Here is a 14,673-nt window from a genome sequence, read left to right as displayed (position 1 = left end):
AAAGAAGGTAAAACTAGACAGCATGATGGAGAAGTAGTAGTAGTGATCAGGAGCAGCAGCATCACATTGTCTTCTGGTAAAAGGGTAATTTATAACTGACCATAATCATCATTGCCAGCTGTTTAGTGAGAGCTCTATAACATGCCGAGCATTTCAAATGTCACCCAGTGTGAAAATATTGGGATGTCTTGGCCTAGGCTGAGAATTTGTGACTGGTCAAATTTGTGGCTAGCCCAAGGTGAGTTTACTGATGAAAAACATCCAAGTCCATTACCATTCATGATGTCACAAAGTTTCTTAAGTAGTATTGTTCATTCCCACATGCTATAGTACAAAGGTCCCCAATCTTTCTTGCTCCATGGACTGGAAGCGGCAGCTGGGGGATGGGATGGTTTCATGCACGCAACCTAGCTCTGACGCAAGTGCAAATGAAGCTTCGTGCAATCGCCTGCCACTTGCGCAGTCCGGTACCCAACAGGCTGTGGACCAGTGGGGTTGGGGACCCCTGCTATAGCATCAATAATCCTTAAAAATATGCACCATTATATATTTAATGCTTTATGAAAGAACCGTCCTGTACTTTTGTTTTTAAAATTTAGGGTTCCAAAGACCACATTGTTCATACAGAATATCTCATGTACTTTCCTTTTTCAATCCCCTGTCCTTATCTCCTTAAAATTAATCTCTTTACTGCTGTAAACATGTCAAATATACCTGATGGACACTCAGAGAAGAATCATTCTTCAGAATCATCTTTCAACAAACCAAGTATTTCAACAAATCAAGACACTTGCTCCACTTTAAGTAGAAGTTATCGGTGATCATGCAAAAATAAGTGAGTACAATCCATTATCAATTAGCAAACTATAAAAGCAGGAATTTAGAAGTACAGAAATGGCATGTGGCTCTAACGTTATAAGGGAAATAATTTAATATTTCACGTAGCACCTTATGAAACAATGACTAAAATATAAAGGTGTTTGATTGCATCTGAAAGCAATATTCTCTTCTACAATGGCCCATGTTAAACTTCAACATAAAATAATGGGCGGTGTGAAACTGGTTACTTTTACATAAGAGGAAGTACTTTCACTACTTATTCCCACCATATGAATTCTTGTACAACCACTTATAGTATCTAAGAAATAGCTATTTTTCTTCTGATGATAATCTTTGAAAGTAGTCCAGTATTTAAATTAGGCATAAATATTTGACTAGATAGCTAGAAGGTAAAACTGTAAAATAAATTCATGCATATAGCCCTCTGAGTCATTCTTTCTGTCCTCCAAATGATTTTTGGCCCATTTTGTAGGCACTAAAGATGCTGCCCAGCAAGACATGGGCACACTGGATCAAGCAATGCCCTCCAGGAAGAACAGTGGCCTGGCCACACTGTACTTCGTCCAACCCAGTGGATCTCCAGCAATAGTAGGGTTTGGTTGTCTGAATCAAGTAATTATCACTTTGAGGCCTCTTGCACCCTACCCTCCAGACTACCCTCCCCCAATCTCACGCTCTGTGGCAGGCATTCCTTCTGAGGAGACAAACCTTCCAGACTGGAACTCTCAGAAATTGTCAAGAGTAATTCTGAAAGTCAATCATTCCAAATGCAAATAATATTTTAATAACGTAATTCTTACCTGGACTTAGTTCAACCAGATAAGGTAGTTTCTCAGGTGGAAGAGAAGAGCCATAACCAGACCTATCAATTCTTTCCTTTCCTTTTAATAGTTTTACATCAACTTGCTTCTTCAGTTTCTTTGGGACATAATCAGGTGGCCGCCTTTTTAACTGAAAGACTAATATTCCTAAAATACAGAATCACAAACAGATCATTTGAATGTGACCTGAGAAACAGAAGCATAAATTAACTACACTAAATGGCCAATGGCTGTCATATTGTCTCATTACAAAGTTACAAAATTAAAATTAATTCTCTATCACATGCAGCTTCATTACAAAATCCAATTGTATTCAGATTACTACCAATTTTTATTTAGTGCTACAGAATGTACCTACACAAACTTCACTATACAATCTTTCTCTCTTTTAGGCCATCAAAACACTTTGGACTTCTGAGTTTGACCGTTCAGTCACTGAGGAACTTACAATACCTCAGTCCAGATTCAGGTGCTTCAAAAAAGTTTTCCTATTTATTCAAAAGTCTAGGCACAAATCTCAAACCCTTTAGATTTGTTTGCAGCTCACTAATAGTACTGTGTCAAAATAGTCACTCAATTGGATTACATACTTTAAAAAACTAAAGTTACCTTTGTCACTTGGCCATTCCCTGAATATTTGAAGTGGACACTCGTCATCATCAAGGATAAATTCTTTAGCACCGCTATCATCAGAATGTTGAGCACCAGGAGGAAGCATAACCTATGAAAAGGCAGGGTATAAGTAAGATAGAAAATGTCCATATTATTTGTAATAATAACATGTTTCAATCTACACTCTGCTTATACTTCAGTTTAATTTGCTAATCAAGGACATTTTAAGCACAGCTCATCCTTCTGAATTTCAGTATTACAAAGTAGGAAAGGGAGAAGAGATATAACATGACTGAAGTGTGAACACTGTGTCTTTGGTTCTTTTAGCTTTGCCTCTCCAATCAGCAGACAATTGAGAATTAGCTCATCTTAATAATCTCAAGTCAGGGCACTATGCATCTTTTTACTAAGTAAAACAGAATAGTAAGGTCCTCCTTCCCACCTATATATCACATGCTTAAAGCAAAATCCATAGAGTTTGGATCATCTGAGGAAGATATAAGATTGTGAAAGGGTGAAAGAGGCAGAAAGATGGAAAAAGCAAAGGAATTACTTTTTTTGTTAAATATAAATGTGTTTGTGCAACTCTTTAATGTCTATAGGGCTACCTCCTCTATAACGCAAGTTGAACATGGACCCAACAAAAACTTTAAAGGTTATTTCAAAAGAATTATCTTGAAAACAGCTTATTTATTTGATATGTTTATTATGTCGTATTGCTTTATTAAAGCTGCTCTGGGAGTCATAGAGAAATTAAAGCAAGGAAAAACAAATCATTTAACTAATTTAACCAGTCCAGAATAACTCTTATTTTACATTACTACTTGGCTACTAATAGCCAAATCAAATCAGAGACAAAACATTTACTGTGTATTGGCTAAGAAATAAAAGTGCTTTCTTGTCAGTATTAATGTTAAATAGCAGATATAAAATTCAAATGAGATAGCATTGAAAGACTGCAAATGTTCAGAGAAAAGTTAATTAGTTTGACACTATTTTCTTTCATTAATTTACTCACACGAGCAATACAATAATCCTTGGGATTTTCCTTTTCTAGGCTGTACTTCTCCAGGGCCTCAATAACTGCAAAATCTGCCGTATCTGTAGTAGACAGTAGGATTGTCTTGTATGGTATATTTGGTTTCAAACTATCTGCATAAATTCTTAGTGTTCCACCTAAAAATAAATTATTAATTCAAGTTATATATATGCTAATGTGATTTGATTTCTTTCATACATTTCATGGAATTCCCAACAATAATTTCAAAATAAAAGATCTTTCTCAAAATAACATGACTTTCTGCAAAAGCAATGCTTTCATTAATAATTGTAATGAACATAATTATAAGCCTCTAATTTCCCAAGGGTAACCTTAGTATTTTCAAAAGATAGGTTTTTATGAATATTACACACTGTTCTCTGACTGAAGAAAACTTCACTTGCCAAGGAAAATGCTTATTTTTGTACACTCTTGCTAGACAACCAACCTTAACGCATAAAATAAATTCTTCGGTTTTAATCTAAACTTTCACCTGAATCTGGCCTGCCATCAGAACTCCGAAATTCTTGCATTCTTTTTTCTAGCTTCTGTTGTCTCCGCCGTTTCATTACCACTTCTGGGTTGGATATTGTTCGAGTGAAACTGGTTTCAGGCATATCTTTGTAGACTTCTGCTGCAAGACGAGAATTTTCACTGCCAAAAGAAATTTCAAGAATTCTTCAAAATACGCAAGTACATATTACTTTTCCTTGTACCTGTTACTTAAAGGTACTTTACCCACTGGTCAGATAAGCAGTGATTTATTGTAATAATTAATAGACAAAACCAGCTATCTGCGCCCCAAACTAGCTTATCATCTCATCAACCAGTTTCTAGAACATTATCATAATTTTCTTGTGACAAATAGTTCTAGGATCCAGCAATATAAAATGGATCACTAAGAGAAAAGAAGAAACCTGCTTGATTTCAATTTCCCCCCCAAAATTCTGCTTAAAGTAATCCCAAGAATATTGAGGGATGATCATACATGCATATGAAGAGCACACATGTGGAAACTTATTACAAAAAAAGGTGATCATAATTCTTAATATCTGCTTACATATTAAAAGAATAAAAAAATAGGGTAGTCCTCAACTTACAACCATTTGTTTAGTGATATTTGAAGTTACAAAGCATTGAAAAAAGCAACTTATGACAGTTCTTCACATTTACATCTACTGCAGCATCCAAAATTTGGATGCTTGGCAAGTGTATTTATGAATGGAAGTGCTGTTATGCACATAAAAAACTTTTTACCAATAAGTTATGTGGTAAGAAACAATCAGTAAAATAATTTTAAAAGACGTTTTTTAACAATTCCTGTAATTTTTTTAATTTAAGACTCACATATCATCTCCATGAAATGGCCCATGATTGTCTAAAGCTTGTTGCTGTGCTTCTTTTTCTCGCCTCTTTTTTTCTTTTTTCTCTTTCTTTGACAGGGTCCGCTTAAAGTTTTGGATCACTCCTTCTTTTTCTTGTTTTTCAGGGCCATTGCTCTGAGCCTTCTGAAACATGTCAATTTTATTAGTATTATGTGATTCATTTAGTTGTATTATTTTCCAAAGCAACATTATTCAATTGTAAATGTCAATGGTGATAAGAACTGTCATTTATGCATTTGACAAAGGATCAGCAAGAATTATCTCAACGTTTGACCAAGATGATTAACACAGAATGGTTACAATTCATTCACAAGGCTGAACCAGTTTATTCCTATGTGGATGCAGTTGCATGAGTCTCCAAAATCACTGTCTAGAGAGCGATTATTTTTTACTTTGACAGAATTCAGCTTCAGTGTCATCTTTCAATCAAAGATTCTTGTTTAAAAGAAGTTCTGATTATTTTAACAAACCAATTTCATTATTCTTGACCAACACCTCAGAATTTATTTCAAACCAGAATTCTTGACCTGAGTGGAGTTTCTGTAGACATTAAATTATCAAAGGGATATAAGGTAAAAAGGTTTCCCTTGTCTTGTCATATCCAATTCTAGGGGGCAATGCTCATCCCTGTTTTTTAGCTGAGGAAGCCAGCCCAAGGTACACAGAACACTGTTACCTTCCCACAAAAGTGGCACCTATTTATCTACTTGCATTTGCATGCTTTCAAACTGCTAAGTGGGCAGGAGCTGGGGCAAGAACAGGCGCTCACCCAGTCACAAGGCGCTCAGGTCTTGAACCTGGGCTGTCAGTTTTCCAGCTGACAAGTTCAGCATCTTTAACCACTGAACCACTGTGCCCCTCAAAGAGTGTACATAAGCTTAATATAGGTAGTCCTCAAACTTACAACCACAACTGAGCCCAAAATTTCTCTTGCTAAGCAAGAAATTTGTTACATAATTTTTCCCCATTTTATGACCTTTCTTGCCGCAATTGTTAAGTAAATCACTGCAATTAAGTTAGTAACACAGTTGTTAAGTGAATCTAGCTTCTCCATTGACTTTGCTTGTCAGAAGGTCACAAAAGGGGTCACATGATCCCAGGACACTGCAGCCGTCATAAATATGAGCCAGTTGCCAAGCATCTGAATTTAGTTCACTAACCTTGGGGAAGCTGCAATGGTTATAAGTGTGAAAACGGTCATAACTCATTTTTTTCAGTGCCGTTTTAACTTTGAATTGTCACTAAACAAACTGTTGTAAGTCGAGGACTATCTTTATGTTGGTTCAGTTTACTTGGATTTGCCAGTCTATTGTTCAGTATTACACGCAAGTGTGGATGACCTTTAATCGACATTCACAGATACAAACTGAGTATGTTATAGCCAAAAGAGTTTTTTCAGGACAACTAGCAAAGAATACTTATAGTGGGGAACACCTGGATTTTTCCCCCTTGATTTTTATTATAAAACATCAATACATAAGATATAATTCAGGAATATATTGTTTATCAGCCTAATTATCAGAATATAAGAATTAGTCAGTTTACTAACCATTAAAAATGTCATTTCCTATATTCAAAGAAACACAAAAATAACTGTTCCCATAGTAATCTGAATGTGCCAAATTGGTAAACATTAGACTACTACAGTTATATAAAACCCAAGACACATCATAATAGAAATAATTACTTCATGATAATCATAATCTAGCTAAACATACCTCAGAATTTAAGTTTACTAATAAACAAATTCATTTGGTTTATAATGTATTAAAACTGCTTTTAACTTTTACTTTTTCTTACATGAATCGATTACCTGTGTTTGGTTATAATTTATTTCTTATTGGAAATAATACAATATACATAAATCTTCCACTTATGTAATGGACAGAAGATATAAGTTTGAGGAATAGAAGGAAGAAACACAACTACAACAATGTCAAATAAAAGAATTCTAAATCTGGGCAAAAATGTAATCTGGGAAAGCACCTCAGACAGAATCCTCTATAGTTTTCATGAAGATAAAGGGAGGAATCAAGGATGTGTATCCACGCTCTCAATATGTTACTGTAGCTTTATAATAAGAACAGTATTAGCATTTATAATGTGGCTTCCTATTATGGTCAACCTTGAATGGCTATTAACTTGCAACAATGAACAAAAATTTCCTTAACTGAGTGTTAAGTATTACATAAAATTCCTTTTTTGAGCTGAAATATAACGAAGATCCTCAGAAGCACTGAAAACATTTCCATTCCAACAAAAATTTACTACTGGCTAAAAGCAGTATTTGAATCAGCATTAACAGGCTAATTTGAAAAGTTATTCTAACAGAAACAAAATGGAATGGAAATCACACACTCTGCCTAATACAACTGTGCCAACATGCATAAGACTACCTGTAAAAGCACATCCATGGACTACAAATGGGGATGTACAAAAAAAAATACAACATGCAGACAATTAATTTTTACAAACACAGAAAACTCAAATATACAAAGTTAATTTTTATAAACACAGAAAACTCATATATACACACAAACGCAGCTCAAATATATACATTGAAGAACATTGCTGCTTTTTACCTTTGGAGGAAGTGCATCATTTTCATTCTTAAGTACAAATCTTCCTTCACGATCATCTTTGTTCCAATTTAATTGTACAACTAGAGGCTTCTCATCTATATCCAATCTTCTTTCTTCTTCAAAGTAAGAGAAAAAAGACAAGATCAATCACTGCAGAATATTGACAATGAACATAGAAGCCAAGAAATGATACAGCAAACACATTAGGTTAATAGACTGCTCTTGTACCATAACGGAAGACTGTCAAGTCTTTCAGTTATCAAAATGAATAAACTGTTAGTAATTGAAATTTGAACCAACCATTTTTAACCTGACATTAGGTGTATTAGGACAATTTTCAAAATTTCCAGGAAGCACAATTTTTTTGGTTGAGAATTCTGGGAGAATACTCTTAGAACAATATAAAAAGCACCTTATTTTAAAACAAACTTGCTTTGAACATTTAAAGTCTTTAAAACTTCAAAGGTAAGCTGTAGTTGTCCAAAAATTAAACATGCAATGAAATGTTTTATATATATCAGCGTTTCTTCAGTAAGTGGTGGGGGGAAAAAATCACTCCTTTTTAATTTACTAGCCTTTTTTTCCACCATAACCTTAAGAAACGTCTCCTTCTATGACAACATAAGTTAATAATGTCAAGGGGGTCGTTTTGTTTTTAGTCATTCATCTATTAAAAAATAATCAACCAAATAATATATAATTATTAACCGTTCAGATTTAATAAGCACAAGATTTAAAAATTAAGAATGAACAATCATTTTAAGTTTTTTAAAAATTATTAAGCTAATGGGATATAAAACTTGCTTGCTGTAAACCTAGCTGATACAACTATCTAAACTTCAATTTACTAATTATTATTCAAGTAACTATTGCAGTAAAACATCTATTGATTAATATTCAAAAGACATGTTCCTAAACTAACCAAGAATTAAATAAACAGCTTCATTATCAATATTTAATGGTGTCATAGATCACAGAACATCTCATTGTCCTTATGAGAAACATATATACAATCAGGAAGCTACAGTATGGACAGAATATGGTTGGTAAAGTAGTGAAACAAGGCTTATACTCTCCCCTTATTTATTCAACCAATATAATGAATATAGCAGTGGTGGTGAACCTATCGCACACGTGCCAGAGGCATCACTCAGAGCCGTCTCTGTGGCACACGCGCCATCGCCCCAGCCCCAACTGCCCCTGCAGCCCCCTCACCAGTAGCCCCTGGGAGGAGAGTCGCCCCTGAGCATGGCCCGCGGGGAGCAGCACAGCTAAGGACATGGCAGCCGGGTAGAGGGGACAAGACTCCGCCCTTGAGCCCCGTCGCACACAGATGATGCTGCAGGGTGCGGACAGAAGGCATGGCCGCCATGGCGCTGCTGGGCCACCATGGCAATCGGTGGGCCGTGAAGGCAGTGGGTGGCCCTGTGGACGGGCAGAGTGGAGGTGGGTTGGAGGCGGGGCGGTTTTTGGGCACTTTGTCTCTAAAAGGTTCGTCATCACTGGAATATAGGAACAACCTGCCTCCAGCAGTTGTGAATACTCCAACACTGGAAGGTTTTAAGAAGAGACTAGAGACAATCACTTGTCCGAAATAGTATAGGTTTCCTGCCTGAGCAGGGGTTGGACTAGAACACCTCCAAGGTCCTTTCCAACATCTATTATTATTATTATTATTATTATTATTATTATTATTATTATTATTATTATTATTATTATTATTATTATTAATTATTATTATTATTATTATTACTATTATTATTACTATTATTATTATTATTATTATTATTATTATTATTATTATTATTATTATTATTGATTGGAGGAAGAAACGTGTTCTTTTTCTGTATTTGGAGGAAAAAAATATCAATGATCTGTGTTATGCTTATGACCCTACAAGTACTCGACTTACAACTAAGTAATCAATCGATCAATTCATTCAATACTTGGTTTATTATCAGCTAAAATCAAAAGAAAACAAACAAAAATGATCTAGTAACTGTTCAAAGTTACAACTGATCTGATAAATCGGACTTACAATCTGGATCCAATGTTCTACAAGTTGCCCTACCCACTGGTCACATGACAGAACTATGAATGCTTGGTGACACAGCCACATTTATGGCCATTTGCAGCATCTCAAGAGCATGTGACTATATTTCACAATAGTTTTGGCAAAAAAAATGGACTAAAATCAAGTATAAGAAAAACAAATGAATCATCACATCAGGTACAACAATCAGTTTTAGAAATGCTAATGAAGATATTGAAATGATAGCTTTGGCCTTTTAGGATCATGTGTATAAAAACATGAAGTCAAGAAAACAGACTAGCACTTAGCAAAGCAGCCATGAAAAGATACTCATGCCATGATGTGTCTAGTGCAAGCACTTTCCCTGGGATACTCTCTGGCAGTGAAAGTTGGATTTTCAAGAAGCAAAACTGTTCTGATTTTTTTTGTTGGAGAAGACTCCTAAAAATGTCATGAATGACCAAAAAAACAAACAAATGGATGTTCAAACTAATCAATCCAGAGTTTTTTACTTAAGGCACAAATGACCAGACCCAAACTATGCAAAGACACAGCTCTCTACCAAAGGCTCTAATGCTAGGAAAGAGAAGAAGAACAAGAACAAGGTAGATAGACGTACAGTAATAATGGGTGTACCACTGGAATATCAGGTTAGCGACAGATCATCATGGATAAAATCTATATGGTCAGTAAAAGCCGACAATGACCCAATGACACAAAATCAATCAATCAGTGTCAAATATAGAGTAGCAGATCATTATAAATCACTATAATCTCTTTCAAGCATGAAAAAAAAATCAGTCAGTTAAATACCGTAATAAACCAGTAAAACAAGTATTTCCTCTTGGTTGTTGGTACCTTGACGCATACCAACCTGAACTTTTTCTATTAAGCCAAGAGACAAAAAATAGTGATTTAGTTTTCTTGTCTTTGTAGAAATATCATATTCTACTTCAGAAACACTGGCAACTTTATGTCAATAAGAGATTAAATTAGAAACTCATTTTATAGATTATAGAAAAAATCCTTTGGAATTGTCTTGTATCAGTTTATTATGCTACAAAAATATGTATGTAGATTAAACAGTAGTAAGAAAACTACAGAAACAATATAAGATTGATGAAAAGCTTCTCTGTATCAAGAACCTTCTGTTAAAGCAGGCGTATCTCTATAATAAAATAAGAAAAAGCAACATGGTAACGGGAGTGAAATTTGGCTGTTTTATTATAGAAGATACGTATTTGTCTTCCAACTGTTGGAGATCAGGTTACTAACTTCTGGTCTTCTTTAAAAGCGTAGTAGGAGATGTGGCCTATTCTCCAAATGTTAAATCTTCCAGAGAGTAGGCAGCAGAACAGCAAGAGAAAACTCTCACATGTACATGTAAATCTGCTCACTTAATATTGCATGTAGTACATCATTAGGTATTTGAATCTTTGGCATATTAACTTGTTTTGGAAACTAGTTGTATTCTCTGCGTCATTTGATGACATGGAAAAGTAACACCTGCATTCCTAATTATAGGTGTAGCCTCTGAGTTTCTGTGCTGACTAAACCAGGTGAAATCGAAAAAGTTTGCGCACACTGCAACTGCTTCTAGAGAGGATTCCCTAGACCAGCAGCCTCCAACATTTTCGGACACCAGGGACCAGTTCTGTGGACAGGTTTTTCTGTGGACTGGAGGGGGAATGGTTTGGCATGCTGTCTGCATCCCATGAATGGGGTTTTGCTTGTTTGCGCAGCCCAGTTACTAGCACTCTCCGGACCAGGAGTTGGGGAAACCTGCCCTAGACTGTCCCATTAGTTGTGCTCATGGTAGCTTCATGAAAATCAAATCTAAATTTCTTCTAGTGACTGGGAGAAGGAAGAAAAACGTTGGCTTTTTACTTACAAATTAGCTCATCAGTCTTCACAATATAATAAATAAAGAAAAGTGCTTTGCTACAATTCTTATACATGTATTTGTCACTCTTTTATCTTCATAAATTGCTTGACATGTCTTCTAACATTGGGAGGGAGAGATGAAAACAAAAAGGGCATAACAATAAAACAAGTTTAAAAATGAATATGGTGCGACAAAGCAAAAAGGTGTGGAAACAGTAAGGAAAACATGACTAAATGAAACTTGTAGACTAAATTGGTTAAAGTGCTAATTTGTTAAACCAGAAAAACTATCATCCACTCTAAATTTAATTTTTAATTTAATTTAATTTAATAATATTTATATACCGCCCTTCTCCCTGAGGACTCAGGGCGGTTCACAGGGCAGAATAAAATAGTAAATACAAACATTAAAAAGAGATTAAATGATTGCCCCAGTTAAAACAATTGGAATACAATTCTAAAACCCCAAGATAAAATTAAGACACCAAAAATAAAAAACCCCACCAATCCCCATCAGGCTAGGCCGGCTTGTACAAACAGAAACGTCTTAAGATCGCGACGAAAGGAGCGAAGATCGGGCGCCATCCGGAGCTCTACCGGTAGCTGATTCCACAGCTCCGGAGCGCCCACAGAGAAGGATCTCCCCCTGGGGGCCACCAATCGACATTCTCTGATCGGTGGCACCCTGAGGAGGCCCTCTCTGTGGGAACGCACAGGGCGCAGGGAGCTTGATGCCGGCAGCAGATGTTCCCTAAGGTACTCCGGCCCCATGCCATGGAGGGCTTTGAACACCGTTACCAGTACCTTGAATCTCACCCGGAAGACAACTGGCAACCAATGCAGCTCACGGAGCAGAGGTGTAACGTGGGAGTATCGGGAGACTCCCAACACAACTCTCGCGGCTGCATTCTGTACCAGTTGGAGCTTCCGGGTGGTCCTCAAGGGCAGCCCCATGTAGAGAGCGTTGCAGTAGTCCAGACGAGAGGACACGAGCGCATGAGTGACCGTGCACAAATCATCCCGGCTAAGATAGGGCCGCAACTGGCGCACCAGGCGAACCTGGGCGAAGGCCCCCCTAGTCACAGCTCCTATATGGTCTTCCAAGGTGAGCCGTGAATCTAGGAGGACTCCCAAGTTGCGAGCCCTATCTACGGGGGGTAATAGTTCACCCCCCATAGCCAGAGGTGGAATGTCCGAATAAACCCGGGATGAAGGTATGCAAAGCCACTCAGTCTTGTCGGGGTTGAGTTGAAGTCTGTTCCTCCCCATCCAGACCCGAACCGCCTCCAGGCAACGGGACATCACGTTGAGGGCATCACTGGGGTGGTTTGGGGTCGAAAGGAAAAGTTGGGTATCATCAGCGTACTGATGATACCCAACTCCAAAGCCACGAATGATCTCACCCAGCGGTTTCATGTAGATGTTGAACAGGAGAGGCGAGAGGACCGACCCCTGAGGAACTCCACAAATGAGAGACCTCGCGGTTGACCTCTGCCCTCCTGCCAACACTGACTGCGAACGTCCCTGGAGATAGGAGAACCACTGTAAGACTGTGCCTCCCACTCCCAGCCCCCTGAGACGCCGCAGCAAGATACCATGGTCGATGGTATTGAAAGCCGCCGAGAGGTCTAATAGGACTAGAACAGAGGAATATCCCCTGTCCCGAGCCCTCCAGAGATCATTCACCAGCGCGACCAATGCCGTCTCCGTGCTGTGCCCGGGCCTGAAACCCGATTGGTACGGGTCTAGATAATCCGCTTCATCCAGGACCAGAGGGAGCTGATGCGCCACCACACTCTCAACAACCTTCGCAAGAAAGCGAAGGTTGGAGACAGGACGAAAGTTGTTCAATACAGCTGGGTCCAAGGCAGGCTTCTTGAGGAGAGGCCTCACCACCGCCTCCTTCAAGACGGCGGGGAAGCTACCCTCACTCAGAGAAGCCGATATAACTGCCTGGAACCAGCTGCGTGTCCTCTCCCGGGCTGCATAGACCAGCCAGGAAGGGCACGGGTCCAATAAACATGTGGTGGTGCTCAGCCTCCCCATGATCCTGTCCACTTCCTCCGGAGTCACAGAATCAAACTCCTCCCAGGTGATATCGACAAGACCGCCCGTGTCCTGATCGTCAGACTCTGCCCAGTCAGAGTCCAGACCGGTCCGAATCCGAGCGATTTTGTCCGACAGATATTGGTTAAACTCCTCGGCACGACCCTGCAAGGGATCCTCCCTCACCTCCTGATTTAGGAGGGAGCGAGTCACCCTAAACAGGGCGGCCGGGCGATTATCTGCGGACGCGATAAGGGTGGCGAAGTGGTTAGACCTCGCCTCCCTTATCGCAGCGAGATAAGACCTAATGTAGGTTCTTAGTCGCAATCGGTCGGATTCGGATCGGCTGGACCTCCAACCGCTCTCTAGGCCCCGTCTCCGACGCTTCATCTCCCGGAGCTCCGCAGAGAACCATGGAGCTCGACGGGATCTGCACCGGGTCAGGGGCCGCAGGGGTACAACTCGGTCAAGAGCCTCAGTGGCCGTCCTTTCCCAGGCTTCCACTAAGGCATCTGCCGAGCTGTGAGCAAGGGAGGCAGGTGGGGACCCCAGCGCCGCCTGGAACCTCTGGGGATCCATTAAGCGTCTGGGGCGGTACCATTTAATTGGTTCCAAATACCCACGGCGGGGGGTGGCAAAACGGAAGACCAGCCGCAGGACATGATGATCGGTCCATGACAGGGGCATAATAATTGGAGAGCCCCCACCAAGATCATCTAACCACCGTCCAGATAAGAAAACTAGGTCAAGGGTGTGGCCTTCCTCATGAGTCGGTCCCGAAATTACTTGCGTCAGGTCCATGGCCGTCATGGAAGCCATGAACTCCCGAGCCAACTCAGATGAAGCCCATAATCCATTTCATTGAAATGTCCAGAAAAAAAATATCAAAACACAACATCCTTGTGCTTTCCCTCCAAATGTTGACTATACTGATGACCTTGGCATATAGGTTCAGTATCAAATGTGGCACAGTGTTCATTATGTGCCTCAATTTGCTTTTTTGAAATGACATCATCCTGCTACTTCAATTACACAATGTAATTTGCTTCAGTTGAGTTACTTTGATTATATATTTTTAGATACAACAAACACACTGCTGGGAATAATGAATACCTCTATTAATCTGTTAAAAAGAGATTTTAGGTAAAATAAATGTAAATATTCCAAAAGAGAAAACATGGTGAATTAAACATTTTAGAAATTACAGTCTGAATGCTATAAATGTATTAATGATTGCACGTTGTTACACCTGAACAAAAAGGGGAAAAGAAAGACATTTTAAAAAGAAACACAGAGTCTGGCTTAAGGTCTAACTACTTTCAGTACCCGATGTTAATGCATGTTTTGAAAAGTCTGTAGAAAGTTTCTGTTTTTGTATGATAATATTGAGGCCTACGTACAATTCTTATGCTCAAATATGCCTTTCCTTTGT

At 38.6% G+C, this 14,673-nt stretch overlaps 1 protein-coding gene across 8 annotated transcripts in view; it reads right to left on the bottom strand.

Annotated features, from left to right (window-relative positions):
- The window catches only part of AFDN (afadin, adherens junction formation factor), a 105,825-nt gene that overhangs the window by 65,656 nt on the left and 25,496 nt on the right, over positions 1–14,673 (bottom strand). For 4 of the 8 annotated variants that reach the window (XM_081328857.1, XM_081328863.1, XM_081328864.1 and 1 more), the window contains exons 3-8: positions 7,280–7,395; positions 4,660–4,820; positions 3,806–3,966; positions 3,292–3,449; positions 2,271–2,382; positions 1,641–1,808 (exon numbers count right to left, since the gene is read on the bottom strand). In XM_081328857.1, the coding sequence (XP_081184983.1) occupies positions 1,641–1,808; positions 2,271–2,382; positions 3,292–3,449; positions 3,806–3,966; positions 4,660–4,820; positions 7,280–7,395 (876 nt within the window). The remainder of the gene's footprint in view (positions 1–1,640; positions 1,809–2,270; positions 2,383–3,291; positions 3,450–3,805; positions 3,967–4,659; positions 4,821–7,279; positions 7,396–14,673) is intronic. The other 4 variants (XM_081328859.1, XM_081328862.1, XM_081328858.1 and 1 more) reach the window with 3 other exon arrangements.

This window comes from Vipera berus (assembly GCF_964194415.1).
Source record: "Vipera berus genome assembly, chromosome: 1".
Classification (NCBI taxonomy): domain Eukaryota; kingdom Metazoa; phylum Chordata; class Lepidosauria; order Squamata; family Viperidae; genus Vipera; species Vipera berus.
This window is presented reverse-complemented; position numbering and strand designations above follow the sequence as displayed.